At 42.7% G+C, this 19,203-nt stretch overlaps 2 protein-coding genes across 3 annotated transcripts in view; both read left to right on the top strand.

Moving 5' to 3' along the window:
• LOC106820902 (MAM and LDL-receptor class A domain-containing protein 2-like) overlaps nucleotides 1-182 on the top strand; it is a 43,934-nt gene extending 43,752 nt beyond the window's left edge. Inside the window, exon 48 of the mRNA XM_014825502.1 lies at nucleotides 127-182. Within this exon, the coding sequence (XP_014680988.1) occupies nucleotides 127-182 (56 nt within the window). The remainder of the gene's footprint in view (nucleotides 1-126) is intronic.
• Nucleotides 183-2,810: 2,628 nt separating this feature from the next.
• Nucleotides 2,811-14,353, top strand: LOC106820922 (MAM and LDL-receptor class A domain-containing protein 1-like). Of its 2 annotated transcripts, none has more exons than XM_014825524.1 (17): nucleotides 2,811-2,942; nucleotides 3,297-3,815; nucleotides 4,052-4,350; nucleotides 4,902-5,088; nucleotides 5,937-6,062; nucleotides 6,522-6,677; nucleotides 8,070-8,215; nucleotides 8,378-8,579; nucleotides 8,898-9,056; nucleotides 9,643-9,810; nucleotides 10,244-10,372; nucleotides 10,606-10,672; nucleotides 11,062-11,129; nucleotides 12,000-12,099; nucleotides 12,890-12,947; nucleotides 13,277-13,342; nucleotides 13,576-14,353. In XM_014825524.1, the coding sequence occupies exons 1-17, from the start codon at nucleotides 2,813-2,815 to the stop codon at nucleotides 13,675-13,677; spliced, it is 2,682 nt and encodes an 893-aa protein (XP_014681010.1). In that variant the 5' UTR covers nucleotides 2,811-2,812; the 3' UTR covers nucleotides 13,678-14,353. The 2 variants fall into 2 exon arrangements, with proteins under 2 accessions (XP_014681010.1, XP_014681009.1); XM_014825523.1 differs by lacking the exon at nucleotides 12,890-12,947 and adding an exon at nucleotides 12,578-12,662.
• The last annotated feature ends 4,850 nt before the right edge of the window (nucleotides 14,354-19,203 follow it).

Genomic DNA, 19,203 nt, shown 5'->3' with positions numbered 1-19,203 from the left:
ATATATATATATATATATATATATATATATATTATATATATACATTATATATATATATATAGATATATATATATATTATACATATATATATATGTGGTATGTGTGTGCTGTACATTATTCTTGCAGGCTGGTTATCTCTACGGCTGAACAGTAAGCTTCGTGTACAGAACACAGCTAGCTGACCCCTGGCGCAGCCGAGCCGATACGGATGGCGCGCGCCGCAATGTTGAGCTGCGAGATGGTGGTATCACATGTAGCCACTTCCAAGCTCGCTGCAGCGCTGCTTGCCGTTACCATGGCCAAACGGCACGCAGGATTGCCGTGCTGATGCCTGACCAGCATGATAAACTGTTGAGTGCACTCCCCTGTGTTAGATAAACTGCCGAGTGGCACATCCCCTGTGTTAGCATAACTGCTGCGTGCAGATCTGTTAAATAGGTGAGATGCTCAGTTTGGCATGATCTGCGTTCAAGTTGCTTTTCGAGTTTAAAAGACATGAAGGAATATGCCGCACCAATCTTTACCAGAAAAATACATTAGGTAATCATAAGAAGATTCATGTTCCTCACTATATATTAAAGATAAATGTCAATGCTTAATCCGTATAAGCGTAGCCATGTGTATATACTTAATGTGATTATTTTAATGTGCAATGATTTTGTATAGCCAACATGCTAATAGATGTTTTATAGACACAAACAAACGCGCGTGTGTGTGTGTGTGTTGTGTGCGTGCGGACTTCGTGCGTCGCCTCCTCGTGCGTGCTGTGCGGTGCGTGCGGGTGGTGCGCACGTGCTGTACGTGCGGGCGTTGTGGAGTGCGTGGCGCGTGGTCACGCCGTGTGTGTCACTGTGTATCGTCATTAGAGTAGTGGATGAGGCATATCACACTTGTCCACTCTGATGATAACAAGTTCTTATCGATATATGACGTACGGCGTTTCTACATGTAACTGACCCTGTGCTTGGTAATTGGAGTTTCATACAACCTCGCTAGAGTTCTTTCAATAAAAACTGAGTAGTTGCTATTAATATAAATTAATTGGTGTGGCATTTCTGCTACATAGCCAATACACTGGAGAAACCGGCACGGCGTGTTCCTGGGAATGCTGCACAAGCCGCTGCTAATAGGGCCATGACCCGCACAGTAAAGACGGCAGGGGCAGCAGCTCCAACTCAGCTGCAATCAGCATAGTGTGCGCGTGTATTAATAGTTTTCTAAATAAATCGGTAATTGGATCGTCGGCTTAACATCTTAGTGACCTTTCATTGCATTGAAACTACGCAGAGGCGTTCTCAGGGGGGCGGGGAGCCATTTTTTTTTCTTTTTGTTCAAGTTTCTTGATGGGTCAGTTTTTGTTAAAATGCTATAAATGAATGGCCGAAATTCTAGTGAAGTCCTGCTGCTGTTTGTGTTCTCGTGTCTTCGCTGACTAATACTGCAGTGATACAGTGTTTCCGGTGTCACCTCTCAATAGTAATGGCGACAGCTGGGCACTATAATTTGCTCTTTAGGCAGAGGTGCTATTTACGACCATCAACAGTCCACGCCGCTAGCGACGGCTAATGTTGTATTGCCTACCTGCATATAAATTCATAGAGGCACCTGTGGTATGGCGTTCTTGCTAAAGAATGTCGCATATGACCACGCCATAGAAGATATACTATTAAGAAGGTTTAGCCGGGGATAGTGCTCGAGTTTCCATCAGGTGGCCCCTATTTAAACTACATAAAATCATAAAAATGTAAATAGTAACTAAACAAGGCATTTACTATGACTAACCTGATTTTCTCTCTCTCTCTCTCTCTCTCGCTCATCCATCTCTCCTCTCTCTCTCGTCTCTCTCTCCACTTCTCTCTCTCTCTCTCTCCTCTCTCTCTCTCTCCTCTCTCTCTCCTTCTCTCTCCTCTCTCTCTCTCTCTCTCTCTCTCTCTCTCTCTCTCTCTCTCTCTCTCTCTCTCTCTCTCTCTCTCTCTGTCTCTCTCTCTGTCTCTCTCTCTGTCTCTCTGTCTCTCTCTCTCGGTCTCTCTGTCTCTCTCTCTCTCTCTCTCTCTCGCTCCCTCTGCAATCGTGGTAGTTGATAGTCCATGTCCTGCATCATGGTAGTTGATAGTCTATGCCCTGCATCATGGTAGTTGATAGTCCATGCCCTGCATCATGGTAGTTGATAGTCTATGCCCTGCATCATGGTAGTTGATAGTCTATGTCCTGCACCGTGATAGTTAATCGTCCATGCCTTGTGCTGTGATAGTTGCTAGTGCATTCCCTGCACCATGGTAGTGTTATCATGTTTCCGTGTTCTCGTTTCATGCTAATTTCTTTATGTGTATTCTGACAGCTGTTTAAAGGGAAAATTAAGGTCATAGTAGTTGGTTGGAAATATGTGGTTGGTCGGTTGGTTGCTCACACATAATAAGTAATAAGGCATTTGTGTAATTACAATAAATAGTTTTGTCATTTTAATTCTTTATTGTTGCTACATGCTAGTTCTGACGTACGTTACACAAACAGTGGGTTGAAGTGCACTGTGCATATTATACTATGCTATATAGTGTACTGTCTATGGCAGAGTGGTTGGTATGTTTGTGAGTGGTCGTTTAGCATATGCTGCACAAGTATAACTCATACCATGACCAATCATGACATGACATCTTGGAACTTTGTATGGCATGGCCAATCATATGACGTGTGTCGCACCACCAATTAGCACACAACATGTAGGTATGCATTGTGCAGCCAATCGCAGTGTAAACCGTGTGGCCACAAACATTCACGTGCAGTTATCCCTCCCATCATCACTGTGCAGGAGGACATGTGCAGCCACTTTTGGCATCAAGAGCCTAACGATTACGTGGATGAACTTGACTGGGTACTGACATCAGGAGGAACTCCAAGTACAGGGACCGGACCTTCTTCAGACCATACTATGCGCACTAATCGAGGTACCTAATCCGTAATGTATTCCTTGATGTGTTCTTGCAGGGGATATACAGCGAGGATTAAACAAGCTGAATGTTTTTTTACCTTAAAACTATATCCTAGATTTATCGTGGTATTCTAATGTTTCGCTTCTTTTTTAGCTGTGTTAAATAATGTCGAAACTTATCTAACGCTTTTAACCCAACCCTTCACCTAATGAAACAAGCCAACACGGCACCAAGCCAGTGAAAGGCTAATATCTTCAGTTAGAATCTTAATACCACATGTGGGAGGCGGGGGGTCCAGCAATCTTTGCGTGGCGAATACTCGGTTGAGAGCTGGCATTGTCGAAGCTGTGATGTTTGAAATCTTCTCAGGTCACTTCATCTACGTCGAGTCGTCCACGATGCACGACGCGGGCGACCGCGCGCAGATCTCGAGCAGCGTCATCCGCGGCACCAGCAGCCGCTGCATGCTGCGCTTCTGGTACCACATGTACGGAGCGACGACCGGCAGCATCGTCGTCTACCGCCGCACGTCGTACGCACCAGGGGGCGCTCTCGTGCTGCTGAGCATCGTTGGCGAGCAGGGCGACTTCTGGCATCGCGCCGAGCTCGAGGCGAGCGACCCGAACAGCGATGCCGACTTTGAGGTCGTCATAGAGGGCGCCGTCGGTCTGTCCTACCACAGCGACATCGCGCTCGACGACCTCTCGATGACCCCGGAGTGCGTGGTGTCTGATAATCCGCTACCAGGGGGCACGACGGCGGCTAGCACGACCCCCGGCGCATGCGGAGCAGACAAGTACACGTGCAACAACACGCTCTGCTACTCCGCGGCACAACGCTGCAACTTTGTTGACGATTGCGGCGACAACTCCGACGAGGAAATGTGCGGTACGAATATGTGCTTGCCAAGTGTGAATCGCGTGGACAAAGATTTCTCGAGCACGAATTAGGCAAAGTGTTTCATGTTAGAACGAATATAGGCAGTTAAGTTAGAATTCAAAGAAAAAAGTTAGTGTACCTTATTGACAGGTGCCCGTGCCCGAGAATTAACTCAGTGGTAGTTAACACAGATGTGACAGTAGCCGCTGTTTCGTTCATGCTGTCTCCTCTCGCGTGCGCTGTAGGTACGGACTGCGACTTTGAGAACAGTCAGTGCGGCTGGTACAACGCTGCTGACTACGAGATGAGGTGGCTGCGCAAGAAGGGCTCGACAGGCAGCTCAAGCACCGGCCCGAGCGTAGACCACACGCTCGGCAGCGCCGACGGCTACTACGTCTACATCGAGACGTCGGGCGCGTATGTCGACGGCGAGAAGGCGCGCCTGCACTCGGCGAACTACGGCGGCTCGAGCAGCGCGTGCACGATCAAGTTCTTCTACCACATGTACGGCAAGACGATCCGCGACCTCCGTGTGCTCATCAAGGTCAGTGATTGAAAAGGGGGAGGAGAGGATACCGCGAAAGACTATTTTGTGTGTGTCGGTTTAATTTTTTGTTTTTTGTTGCACCTAATTTATGTTACTGTTAAATTATTTACTGTTAATGTACAGCTATTTTATATGGCTAATTACAAGCCCCTGTCTGCTAGTAGTCATCCACGTCCCAAAGAATGATTAACGAAAGTACCAAACAGATCTATATTTCATCACAGGTAACACAATTGTTAATCTGTCTAACTCTACTGCTGATTCTATCTATGTCTATATTTTTTCGTAGGATCAAAACTATACCACTGCAAAATGTATTCGAGTCGTGCGAGATTTAGCTGATCTGGAAATATCCTGACTGCTAAAATTTGCCATGAAAACCCACGTTCATTGTGCCTATTTAAATTTTTTTGGAAGCAACTAACTTTTCGAAACAGGAAAATGGGCCATATGTGGTAATTGGCTCATTTTGTAATACGTGGTTCTGTATATGCGTCAAATGAAATCTGGTTGGAGCTCGTGACGATGTATACACTGCTGTTCTTCAGACTGGAGGTGGCCTATCCTATGAGAAGATCTGGGAGGAATCAGGCAACAAGACTGACAAGTGGCATGCAGGCGAGGCGACGATCGGAGCCCAGCGAGAGTTCGCGATCGTGTTTGAGGCGATACGCGGTGAGAGCTACACTGGAGACATCGCCCTTGATGACATCACGTTCGAAAACTGCAAACTGGGTACCTATGTCTTATCATGAATGTAATGTTATGCTATACATGTAGGCTGAGGAATAACATGATAGTTTAATGTTATTTAATTCATTAATTACTCGTTTTATTTATTATTATTTATTATTAAATCATTATTATTTATCTTTATTTGATTAATTATTATTTACTTGAACTTGAACTTGTGTTATTTATTGTTATTGTATTCCTGGTATGTATGGTAGACACGTGTGGGTGTGTGCATGCGTGCGTAAGTGCATGCGTACGTGCGTATAGTATGAAACATCCTCCCAGACAAGTTTAATACCTCATACTGTATAAGCCGTATTTTTCAGGTACAGATATTTTCGCGAATTCAGACTTGACGGACAATTTCGCGATTGGTTAATTTCGCGGTCGGTGAATTATGAATTATTCGGTATGGATTATTTGCGTGTTGTTATTTTTGCGGTCGGCGACGCGTTCGCGAAATTCGCGAAAATTAAACCACTGCAAAATATACAGCTTATACAGTATTCTATAGATACTATCATAAGGGCATTTTAAAAGCCGTTTTATATATAGTTGGTTAGTGTGAGTTGAACTACGTAGTTGATATACTCTGGCCTTTTCCGACATAGAGAAGTCTGGCCAAGGACAATGTAGGTATGAGCTAGGTGGCCATTCAAGTACCCTATATCACTTTTGATAATTGTTGATTCTTGTTGTTGCTAAGGTTGTTGTTGTTGATGATGTCTTTGTTGTTTTTATTGTCATTGTTGTTGTTGATTGTTGTTGTTATTATTATTATTAATGTTGTTAAATGTTGTTGTTGTGTTGATTCCCACTGAATTTTAAGTATTTGCGTGCTATTACAGATGACCCAGGCAAGGAGTGCTATCCTGATCAGTTCCCCTGTGAGGATGGAAGCCAATGTATCGAGGACTATGAGGTCTGCAATGAGGAGATCAACTGTTCTGACCAGTCTGATGAGAAGAACTGCCGTGAGTATCAGGTCTCCTCACTCTAAGAGTGATGTTACCTTATCTAAGAATCGATTGTGACTATGTGAGAACCCAACCTAGGTCTGCCTCTCTGCACACATCTGGTTATGCTGGTATGCCCACGTAGAGTAAAAATGGAATGGCCTTCTTTTGTTCAGCCTGAGGTTTCGATATGTAGAGTGACGCTATGCAGTTCTGTAATGTTAAGAAAGAAAGGCCAATTGCCATTCTCTTTGGCTGTTTCCCTTCTCTCTCATGCCTCCTGTTCAAACTTTGGAAATATGCTACTCGTCACAAACTAATGGAAAAATGTGTCTTCAATATGCAACAGATCAACAACCAATTAAGGAATTAATCCTTAAGGATTATCCTTATATCATATATTATATTTACTCTTGCCCATCGTGCATTTTTATGTTTTTTGTATATAACAAGTGTAACATGATATTAAAATCACAGCATGGAGACAAGGAAACTGCGATTTTGATGCGGACCACTGGGAGAAGGAATGCAACTACAAAAACATGGATGGTGCCAATTTTAAGTGGGAAGCAGAAACCAAGTCTCCGCTGCCTGACAGTGGACCTGCACGTGATCACACCCGTGGTGGCACTGGTACTTATGTCAAGCCAACTTGTAGTCTCTGTCAAACACATATAAATGTAGAATTTTTGACATATATAAGCATGATCAGATAATCTAGATTTGGATGATAATCTAGATTATTAAGATATTCATCATGTACATAATGATATAGGTAAGGATTATCAGTTACCTTAGATCTAAAGTGGTTAAATTAAAGTTGCACAGTAATACGCTGTGGTATGATAACTTGCGTACATCCGGTTACGTAAGTTCACCCATACACAATTTGTAATTTATGCCCACTATAACTGAATTGTCAATGCCATGATGAAAGGTGATTGGTTGGTTAATTTACTCTATGTTTAAAATCGTATACAGTCAAACCTGTGTTTGGGGACACCTCTAAAGAATGGTACCATCTCTATAAATGAGGCTCGATGTTTCTCTTGAGTGGTAGTAAACACTGAATTGACCACTATAAAATGGACACGTGCTCATAAAAGATTTACTTTTAACACGTTTCCCTCGAGAATTGTAGATAACTGTAAATAAGAGTAAAATAAAGGTAGTAAGTTATTACCTCCGCCCAACGGAGTTGGAGGAGGTTATGTTTTCGGTCTCGTGTGCGTGTGTTCGTGTGTTCGCGCGATCGATATTAGCGCGTCAGCCAGCGAGCCAGCGAGCGTGTACATGTGAGCGAGCAGCAGCTACGAGCGAGCGAGCAGCAAGCCAGCATGTACATGTCAGTATGCTGGCGTATATCGTGGGTTATTCCTGTGTTCGTGAGTCGTATGGCGTATGTCGCTGGCGTCCGGAGTTATGCACTCTCCGTGAGTGCACTCTGTCTAGTTCTAGATGTAATTTGCTCTCAAAGGTAGCTTTTTATTATGGACTAGCAGGAAATCCGGCGTTGCCCGGGAAATAAAGCACTCAGTTGGTGACCACTTGGTTGAAAGAAAAATAACCAAAAAAATATATCGATCGATCTATCTATCTATCTATCTATCTATCTATCTATCTATCTATCTACTACTGTACGTTTAGTAACAGCAAAGCAAGTCAGTGCAAGCTGAATCTTTGGACAATGTTGCTGTAGGGGCCACGTTTATTTAATGCTGCTGTAGGTGCCCGTTTATATAATGCTGCTGCAGGGACATGTACGGTCAATTTTTCACAATTTTTTTGCTTCATTTTGCCCTGCGACGTCAGATGACCTCGGAGGTCAAATGCAATGTGCCCATGACATTCAGCATCGAAAGTTACCCCTACTGAGCGTCCTTGGACATTTCTAGATTGCTCCATATTGATTTGCATTGAGAACAGACAAACAGACATACATGTATTATATTGCCTTGAAGCTATCCCTGTTTATTCACCAGGGTAATGATCGCATTTTGGTTTCATTGCTTCCTTTTGTTATAGGAAAGTTCCTGTACATCAACAGTCCCAAGCATTGGCCAGGAGACATCGCGCAACTACTCACCCCATCCTTCCCGCAGAGCACGTTAGAATGCACCCTCAAGTTCTGGTACCACATGTACGGCTCAGATGGCCTGGGCACTCTCAATGTAAGCTCCTAAGTACCCTTTCAGAAATCTTCATTTCTGTATGGTGAAGAAAAGATATTGGCAAAGAATGCTCTTGTCTTCTTGTCACTTGAAAACAGACACTTGGTATCAACTCAAATCCAATCCATCAACTACTTAAAAAACGTGAATTTGCCACTACAGGTTTACACAGAAGACAAGAATGGACAGAGGGCGCTGATGTGGAAAGCAACTGGTAACCAAGGCAACGAGTGGCAGTATGCTCACATCGTGATTGGCCACAACAGTGATTACTTTGTCGTGTTCGAGGCAACGCGAGGAGATGGCGACAGAACCATCATAGCTCTCGATGATATAATATTCTCGGAACCCTGTCTGGAACCAGGTAGTATTTCTGACATTGTAATCAATATTAACTCGGCTATTGCTGACGTGAAGTTGATTGGTTTACTACAATTCATAAATAATTATTCTAGCAACGTTACATTACAAGAGTTATTCTCTTTGGTTTTCGACTGGGTAGTATCTTGGCAAGTGCTTGCCAGCAGTGTAAATGATAGCAGCTAGGTGACTATAATGCAGTGTTTGCGTTCTGCTTTTTAGTTCACATTGGTTTAATTTTTAAGTCGAATTGTATTTCCCATAATTCCTCCTATATGTGTGAGCATTCTTCTCATGGTGTGTTTCAACTTGTCCCCACCAGGAGGCGTCACCGAGCCTCCGTCGCCATGCAAGTACGATCAGTTCCACTGCGTCGTCTCCGGAGAGTGCATACCGTACACATGGGTGTGTGATGGCGACCTTGATTGTGCAGATGGCACGGATGAAGTTCACTGTAACCACACAGCCATACCGACAGGCAGTAAGTGTCGTTCACATAAATCATTGCATTTTGTTGAGTGAGGATTCTGCTCACTAGAATACCAGTACGATTTTTCTTGTATATATAGGCTATAGTATACGTAATTTTGTGTGATGTGCCGCTGTTACAAAGCACAGTTTAAACATTTACTATGATTAACTTCAGGAGCAGTGTGCAAAACGCCAGTATTTCACGTTAGCATGGTTTGTACCTTAGTTAATGCTTGTGAATTTCTCAGAAGTTCCTCTGATTGCCTAGGTCTTAATTCTCAGTATTATAAACAGCTGAGAGCTAGGGTAAGCTAGGGTGACCTTTGGTAGAACTCTGGTCTATACAGCCTTGTATATTCTGTGACATTAGTCGAACACTTGCCCATGCATACGGCTGGATTGACTAAACGAAATATTGATTGGGAATAAACTAATGGAATATTTAAGGTGAAGTGTGACTGTGATGACTGAGTACCTACACGGGTCCTTCAAACGAATGTTACGACTTCCCCACGCAACCATTTCCACTAGAGATGATTACATAATTATGTCAACCCATGATAGTAATATCACTACTTGTTAATGCATCACAACAGCTGCGAAGACAACGCCGTGGGTGACAGACTATCCTGGAGAGCCACTACAACAGGGAGACTGCGAGGACAACTACCTTCAGTGTAATGACGGAACATGCATCGCTTACATCTATGAGTGTGATGGCAATCCAGATTGCAAGCATAGCGAGGATGAATTGCAATACTGCCGTGAGTTCGCACCTGAGTGTTTCGCACCATATCTTCCTTTATTTACTTGTGAAATAGAGAACTTGGCCATTATTATTATATACTTATATATAGTGTGCTATAATACATATGTTCGTGTTATTATTTGATAATCAATATGCTTGTATTGGTAATCATTTGTAAACTTTATTCTTAATTAAGGCAAGAAGTGGTAAGAAGGTTGCCTGGTGTGGTCTGCCTAATTTAATCATATGGGGAAAGGCAGTGACCCATAATAAATACCTAATGAACTAGCTATGTATTCCAATGATTACATAGTACAGAACTAGCACACTGAACGCAACTACCACTAATACTGTCGATTTGAATATGTTTATCAAATTTTATAATGGCTATACTGCATGCTGTGGGAAATGTGTCTAACCCCGCTTTGATCTCCGTTCATGTCCTGCAGCATATCACACCTGCGACGATGGATACTACTTTTGTCGAGACTCGATCAACCACTGCATTCCTCTGGACGAGCGCTGCAACAATGACACAAACTGCTTCACTGATACCTCGGATGAGATGTTCTGCTCTGGTACGTGTGCATTCAGATGCTTGCTGTCTCTCCTCCTGTGTACCGTGGCTATAGCATACAATGATCTAGCCTAGGGGCACATTGGGTGTGTAATCCACTAGTGTGTTAAAGGAAATTGTTTAGAAATTGTTTAGAGATCGTTCAGAAATCACCAAAGCATAGCTGCACATAAAGCACTTATGTGAGTAAGGTTCCATCTCTGGCCGCGTGTCATGTTTTGGTTGTATTCACAGAATGCATGGCCGATTTCTGCAAGAACAGCGGTAATTGCACCGTTAGCGGACACGGTCCGATTTGCTCGTAAGTTACGCCACCTGTCATTCAGTTTCATTCCTATTTAATCACTGTGTGATTCAGTATACATCTTTTCGCTAGCTTAATCACATTTTATTAGAAAATTTACATGCAAGCACTTGTGTACGATATAAATTCCACTTAAGATGTTCTACGGTAGAATGGGTTTTAGAATAAGCATGATTAGCGAGCTGTCTAAGTAGTTGCCTTTTATTTATGAGTATTGAGTCAAAATTGCAAAAAAAATCATTTCCTGCTAAAGAAAATGAGCGTTTGCAATGAATGTGTGTTTAGACTCAAGGTTTTAGGTTATAGTATAGATATGTCTCTATATAGTTATCTGTACCTATCTAATCAGCCATTCTGTATTGTAAAAAGGTTATATAAAATTACAGGTGCCCACCAGAAGTTGGTGGAAACAGGTGTCAACATGCAATTCATCCGACTGGGGCACCAACACACCGTAAGCTTGTGACGTGTTAAGCAGTTCAACCTTATAATCAATCCTAATTTACACTCGATTGTAACCTAGGGCAAATGCTTACGAGCTCGTAACTTGAAATGAAACCATTTTTAAAGTGCGTCTTAACTGAATGTTAGTATATTCACCTTCCACCTACAAGCCTTCCCTGACAAATTTGCCAGATTTCTATAAATGCCATAAGTTGTTATGTTTGTAGCTACAGGTCACTCAGACAATTTATAGGCAACTAATGGCTGGCTGGTCGTTAGCATTAAGCCATCGATAATATGAAAACTGATTCTCTTTTCGACTCCTCCTATGTGCCTCATGCAATTTTTCCTAAAACGTTAGTGAATAGTTTGATCTGTGCAGCTATTAACAATAATGATATTTATAGTAATTCATTGAATTTATTTATAGAATGAATTTTTATGAGTATAATTAGAAAACTGTTTGTTAAATTCTTTCTTTCACTTTTCTCTTATAGACCTCATGGCATTTCCCCAAACTTTCGTTAATAGTTTGAGTCGGGTACTGTAAACCCCTGACGTTTATGAGTTATAGCATACGTGTCTGTAACCCTCCACCCCCCCCCCCGAGTAGCCAGATTAGTGAATACCATCCACGGTTCACTAAATACCATAAGGACACTGACTATATACCTATTTCGTATCTATAAATCAATCTACTAACCTCAAAATTATAATGTTGAAGATGACGACGGCGATGATGATGAAGCTGCATAGTACTGATTCATTGATAATCAAAATTGCAAAAGTGAAACATGCGAATGTCAAGGGGTTGCTGTAATTACATAAAGCATAAGGAAAGGGTATGTTAATTAATTAGCTGCTGATAATTCATGCGCAGATACCAACTGGCTAGTCGGCGTCATCATCACAGGATCACTGTTGGCCTTGTTGCTTATCATAGCAGCCGTCTACTACTTCTTCCGCCGGAAACAGAGAAGGTATATATGCAACCAAATCTGTGGCTTTTATTCTTCTAGCATCGTATAGGTTCATTGTGAAGCTGTGATTGCCAGTTTGCAGCATTAGCTGTAAATAGTGTGAAATGTGTTACGACTTGCTGTGTTATATAAAAACTGCTAGCTTCAGTTATTCTGTGTATTTAAAATGGGCGAGAAAAAATTCGCTGTTATGAGCCCATTAATTCACAAAGTTCACAATTTTGAACCTTGTTATGGGGCTGTTGGTCTGGTGAATTTATAACCCTTTTTTCATAGAGTCATAGAACCTAACCGTTCACCAAAAAAACTACATATTTGACTTCATCCTTTCCCCCAATATAAATAATCCTCCCAACCGCTGATGGTATTACTATTCTATTTAACTGTTTTTGTGTGGAAGCTTGCGTAATGGCAGTTTGCTGGGTAGGTCCTCACATATCTACGTAACAATAACGTGTTCCATACTGTCTCTACACAGAACAACAGCCAAGACGCGGGCCGCCCTAGGTCATGTAGACTTGAACCCTGTTTATGATGGCTTCGGGGAATCACAGATGTGTGATGTACGTTCATTTGCTAAACTGAACTTTACTGGGGTCGAGCTAAACGACAGCAGAACCATGGCTGCCCATCATTGCAGAAAAATCCAGAAATTTTGATCTAGAATGGTTTGAAGTGAACATTGCTGGGCGTGTCCTCCTTCTGCTGTCGTGCAGGAGACTGCTGGTAAAGCTTTGGGTTTTGTATGTGTTTGTCTGTGACTTTGAGCTGTGTCATGATGCTTTGATAGGATGCCAAGTGGCCTGGTAGATGATGGAGTGTCGAATCCTGGCTATGGTCTTACAGATGTAAGTGCCGTTTTGGCAGCGAGGTGGCAGTAATTGCACAGATGCATGCATGCTATGCTTATGATTCTAATTGTGGTTATGTTTTATGGATATACCGATGCCATTTGTTTTATTGAATAAAAACAGAAATTGGTTGGCACACCATATAACTGTTATGCTATTGGCAACGCCGTACGTAACAGGAATTGATCTCGTTTAGTATAATGTACCATATCGGAAATTAAGTTTATTTATGCATTATTCATAACACACATTACTTTTAGCAAATGTCTTTGGCTACTATCTGTCTAGATGATTCACGAGGCAGTTTTGGGTTGTCTTTCTTACAGTTCGGTAATGACGATATAGTAAATATTGACACGGAGAATTTGACTACGATGAAGTGGAGCAAAGCAGTAAGTTTCTACATAACTATAAGCAAAACTATTTCATAAAAATGTTATCTAAATCTGCTGGTTTTTATCTTTCATCAATATAGTACAGTTTTGTTAACGTTCCTATTCGAAAACATGTTTGGAATCATCAAATTCGATGATATTATTTGTTTCTGATTTGTGTACATCTTGTAGCATTTTCGTTTCTCGGGCAATAGATCGTCTCATGTATGCCCGTTAAATTACGTTTACAGAAGCTAGATCTGGCAAAACCTGATGACACTGCAACTCCTGGTGCTCTAGGCATTGACAATCCATTGTATGAAGAAGACAACTCAACATCCAGCAAGGCATAAGGAATAGTTATATCGTAGTTGAACTCAAGGCATCACACACTCTCAATTTCCCATTAATTTAAACGTAAAATGGAGCGTTGCACACAGTAAATTAGGCTTGTTGTCCGTTTAGATTTAGATTGACTCCCCATACTATTATTCACATGTAACATGCATTACGTGTAAATATGGGTAATTAATAAGGAAACTTATATGAAGTTCAAGAAGATAGTTTAATGCTTTAATGGACCGTTTCGTTCAATATATATAAATATATATATAGTAAACTGTTGCAGTGTGCTAGATGCTAAAGTTCAGGTGAAGATCACACATCACAAATTAAATATTGCGCGTTATTATATGTAATGTGTATAATATGATATGTGATTATATAGGATTTACACGTTTACGAATATCCATGTATATCTTTAGATAACTAAAATAATGAAACCTAGCTTCCAAAGTTATTAATCGATTGTTATATTAATGCGATATATATTAGTTACATTATATAAATGTTTTGTTGAAAATTATATTAGTATTAAAAACTGTTAACTATCGGATAACCTGTACGATGGACAACTGAAATCTAAACTGTGATTTTTATGCAAATCAAAAGATATATTAAATTCTGTTTATAGAATAACTGACCATATTGTCTGTACGTTGATAAACGTAATAAATTTTAAATGTTATTAAATACATTGAAAATAGATTTTCATTATTCCTTATTTGCTACTGTTGTCACTGTCATTCACACACAAACATTAGAGGGTGATCCTTTGAACAGTAAGCAGATACTGGTTGAGGGGCGGCCAATGTCAATTCAATAGCCTTTGAATATATATTTTTCTATATTACTATCACTTGCCTACTATTCAAGAGTATTTTATAGAATAATTTCGATTTAGGCGAGGTTTTGCCACATACTGGAAAAGATTGGGCTTGTTTTCACGCCCATAGTGTGGTCTTATATCCTTCCTCTGGATCCACCTTCGCGCGTTCACACGCATGCATGCGTATTATAACCATATATACACATCACATCTATACTACATCGCCGCTGTGTGCGTGTCGCGCGCGCGCGCGTGCGCGCGCGTGTGTGTGTGTGTGTGTGTGTGTGTGCGTGTCGCGCGTGCGTGTGTGTGTGTGTGTGTCGCGCGTGCGTGTGTGTGTGTATGCGTGTCGCGCGTGTGTGCGTGTCGCGCGTGTGTTCGTGTCGCGCGCGTGTGTGTGTGCGTGTCGCGCGCGTGTGTGTGTGTGTGTGTGTGCGTGTCGCGCGCGCGCGTGTGTGTGTGTGTCGCGCGAGTGCGTGTGCGTATCGCGTGTGTGCGTGTGTGCGTGTGTGCGTGTCGCGCGAGTGCGTGTCGCGCGTTTGTGTGTCGCGCGAGTGCGTGTCGTACATGTGTGCGTGTGTACGTGTGTATCCGTGTCGCACGTGTGTGTGTGTGTGTGTGTGTGTGTGTGCGTGTGCGTGTGCGTGTGCGTGTGTGTGTGTGCGTGTGTGTGTGCGTGTGCGCGTGTGTGTGTGTGTGTGTGTGTGCGTGTCGCACATGTGTGTGTGTGTGTCGCACGTGTGTGTGCCTGTCGCACGTGTGTGTGTGCGTGTCGCACGTGTGTGTGCGTGTCGCACGTGTGTGTGCGTGTCGCACGTGTGTGTGCGTGTCGCACGTGTGTGCGCGTGTCGCACGTGTGTGCGCGCGTCGGACGTGTGTGCGTGTGTACGTGTCGCACGTGTGTGTACGTGTGTGTACGTGTCGCACGTGTGTGTACGTGTCGCACATGTGTGTGTGCGTGTCGCACGTGTGTGTACGTGTCGCACGTGTGTGTACGTGTCGCACATGTGTGTGTGCGTGTCGCACGTGTGTAGTGTCGCACATGTGTGTGTGCGTGTCGCACGTGTGTGTACGTGTCGCACGTGTGTGTACGTGTCGCACATGTGTGTGTGCGTGTCGCACGTGTGTACGTGTGCTTGGTTCCCACAAAAGTGTGAATAATTTTTCAAGGATAATGTGTGACAAATAGTTTTAGGTTTTTAGAGTCATTATACATACCTTAGATTCATATATAAAGTAAAAATAGTTGTTTTACATGAGTGCCGACAGCAGATTAACGTACACAATAGTCGTTTCATATTGTCATTGACGTAGATTCATGTCACAGTCCTGTAACAATATGTAAAGCTTTGATGTAACATGTATCACACAATGTACTGTTTCACTCAGAAACTTTATTATATAAACTGCTCAACACTGTTGCATTTATCAGATTTCTCCTCCATGACTGTCTCCTACGTGTATTTATAGTTGAATTACATGCAATAAAGATTTAATAATAATAATAATAATAATAATAATAATAATAATAATAATAAACAGTTGGCTGTTCTTTATGCTGACCTTTCATCTGCTGTGTCAGGCAGTAGGCCTAATATTAACAGTGAATAAAAGCAATCACTTAATTATTCCTTACTCCCCTCTCGCGGATGGTATCGCCCACTGCACCGATAGCACGGTGAAAAGTTTGCCGGCCAGCCCTGTAGCCTATTTCAGCCGAAACTTTTTCACCCCACGAGGCACAAAATGTGAATTTACGCCTATAATACACGCGCACGCGCCCGTGCGACCCGCGTGTGCGTGCCCGGTCTGTGTTTTTGCAACTGTAAAAACGCGTATTATAGCCGTATAATCATATTTTGTGCCTTAGGGGGGAGGGGGTGAAAAAGTTGAGGCTGAAAACCAGCCATTTTACTGGCGAAAATTGTCTGTGCTCACGAGGGCGTGGGCGATACCATTTGGGAGAGGGGGATCACTTATTCAAGAGAATATAACCTGATAGGATTTAGATTAAAATACCAAATAAATAGATAGACATATCAGATATAGATCGATAGAAATAGATAGAATACCAGATATTGAATAAAAAGGTATTTTTGGTATTTTCTTGGTTTTTCGTGATGGTTGATTCCATATGGTACATTGTTACTGCTAGGTACTCAATTACATATATACCTTAGATTTATATATAAAGTAAAAATAGTTGTTGTACGCCATAATTCAATGTGAGCAATCTTTTCTCAAGGTGTCAAGGTTCTTGTAGAGGGGTAGTACCTTTCCGAGGTGGCCTTTTGTAGCGTCCTCGACTGGTCCCCATACACCCGGCCAGCACTATGTGATGCGCCACTTAGCACTCAGTGCAGTTGCAATTTGCAACTAGCCTCTCCATAGTGAATGATCGTCCGTGTGTGGCGTATAAATAGCCACATACTCCTCGTGGTGACACTGGTAATATTGCTTTGCAATAGAGAGAACACGGCGGATCTAGAGGAGTTTAACCTCGATAAAAAATCCCTCTATCTTTACGGGTAGTTGTAGTTCCTGTGGCGATCATCGACAAACGGATGTTTCGGCAAAGCGAACAGCGCAGCTTCGCGGAGGATCATAATTTATGACAACGCCAAGGTGCATCGCTCCAGTTAGCGGAGAACCGTAAACGTATGCAGGCGCAGCGAGCCGCATACGTACTCAGCCAATAGAAAGAGCATGATGAAGTTCAATTACAGCACCAAGGTTATAAAGCCCTTGTTAATCGGCCAATCACGCGGTCAAGTAACGCTATTCCTGCAGCTAATGACGAGCCAACCCTAAACTCTCCGGAGCGGCTGAGCTCCGATCGTCAACGACAGAAGATTGGCCTCTCCAGACCTAGCCAGTCTTATAAAGTGGCTACACTCAACTGTAGAACTCTACGCTCCGCATCTTCTCAAGCTGAGCTCAACAAACTCATGAATGACTATTCTATATCTGCATGTAACCTGCATCCAAGAACATCGTTTTATACATCCTGACTCCGATCCGGAAATAGTTGCTCGCGATCTTGGCCGGGTAACTCTCTTCACTGCATCTGCCGTTCAAAATGACTGTGGCGCCTCCATTCGTGGGGTTGGCATATCTATAGATTCGAAGCTGCTACCTTTGCTTCTCTCAGTTAAGAAGTTAGATGGGTGTATCGTCTCTGCCACGTTTAGAAGGAATCCCAAAACAGTAATACTTGCTTGTTACTCACCGCACAACAGCATGCCAGATGATGTCGTTAATGACTTCTATTCAAAACTAAGCAACGCAGTTGAAGACATTCCGCTACACTCAATGGTCATCATTGGAGACATTTCATCATGACATGAATGCTCAAATCTTAAAAAGGTTTCTCATTGCATGATACATCAAATCGCAACGGCCTTCTCCTTGACTTCATCGAACAACACAATCTTGTCTGTCCCTCTGTGAGGAATGTCTCTTTCCAGAAATCGTTGAATAAATTATGGACATTCAGGTCGCCCACGGGTGCATTATCCCAAATCAACTTCTGTATGTATCGAAAAAGATGGCGTAATAGTATCAGTGATTGCCAGGCTTTCTCAACATCAAACCCGATTGGAAGCGATCATCGCATCGTAACAGCAAAAATCAAACTTAGTCTGCGGCGCTCAAAGACCCCGGTCACCAAGAAACTGTTCTGGCAATCACTCACACTTGATCCAGCCCTAGCCACAAAATTGGTGATACCATCTCGTCACGTTTTGAAAATCTACCTGCAGCTGATCAGAACTACTCGTCGTTCGTTAATATTGCAACCAAAACCGGTGCAGAACTATTGCCTCCAAGACCTCGGCCTCCTGCAAAAACAGTCGACACAGAACCCGTCGTTTCCGCACGCAAGGCTACGCTTCGTGCATCGACACAGTGTCCATTCAGCCCAGTATAACCTTCGCAAAGCATTTGATTGTTATGAAGACAAACGCATCAATGAAATACTTTGCTCATTCGAGACCCCAGCAGCAGCGTCTGTCATCAAGACTGCTTGGGACCTTGTCAAGAAACTCTCTGGGAAGAAATTCATCGCAGCACGATATTCATCGAAGGTGAAGACCGACTCACGGCTTGGGAGAATCATTTCAAAAACTTATTGAATGCTGACCCAGCTACACAAACTGACGGCGAACCAGTTGTGAAAATCTTTTATCTCTTCACTGCAATAAAGAGTAGTGAGCTAACACAGGCAGAAGTTCACAAGTTCGGCTCTTGAGGGTCAAAAGGTTATCAGACACTTATTCTTCGCACGTCAGCGAAAAGCACATTTCATGGTCCTTTCAATAAAGTGATGAAAATGGTAGGTCTGCGCTGAAACAAAAAAGTTTTGCACTCGGTCCGTTAGACCATGTCCTCAGAAAATGTCTGATATCTGACCTTTCCCCCACTGCCCTTTGACCTCCAATTTCGCACTGGTGATGGGTTTCCTCCCCATCACACTATACATCAAATATTAAGAGCGTAGGTCGAGCCATTGAGATTTGTGCCGCAATTCCGTATTTCCTCCTATACCTTAAGTTAAGGGGAAAATATTCTCCCTCCATTGACACATCTTGACCTTTGACACTTGACCCCCCTAATTCGACATCCCGAGTCGACATCCTTTTCAAGACCGTACGTCGAGCGGTTAAGATTTGTGCCCAACTGTTGACGGACGCACGGACGAACAGATGGACGG

Source organism: Priapulus caudatus, unplaced genomic scaffold (assembly GCF_000485595.1).
Source record: "Priapulus caudatus unplaced genomic scaffold, Priapulus_caudatus-5.0.1 Scaffold52, whole genome shotgun sequence".
NCBI classification, from domain to species: Eukaryota; Metazoa; Priapulida; class Priapulimorpha; order Priapulimorphida; family Priapulidae; genus Priapulus; species Priapulus caudatus.
Note: the sequence above shows the minus strand (reverse complement) of the source record. Positions and strands in the feature narration are given on the sequence as shown.

Coding starts and splice junctions, on each gene's coding strand:
- LOC106820922 (XM_014825523.1), top strand. CDS start 2,813: ATGTGCAGCCACTTTTGGCATCAAGAGCCTAACGATTACGTGGATGAA. Junction 2,943..3,296: donor TACTATGCGCACTAATCGAG/GTACCTAATCCG, acceptor AAATCTTCTCAG/GTCACTTCATCTACGTCGAG. Junction 12,100..12,577: donor TTCCGCCGGAAACAGAGAAG/GTATATATGCAA, acceptor GTCTCTACACAG/AACAACAGCCAAGACGCGGG.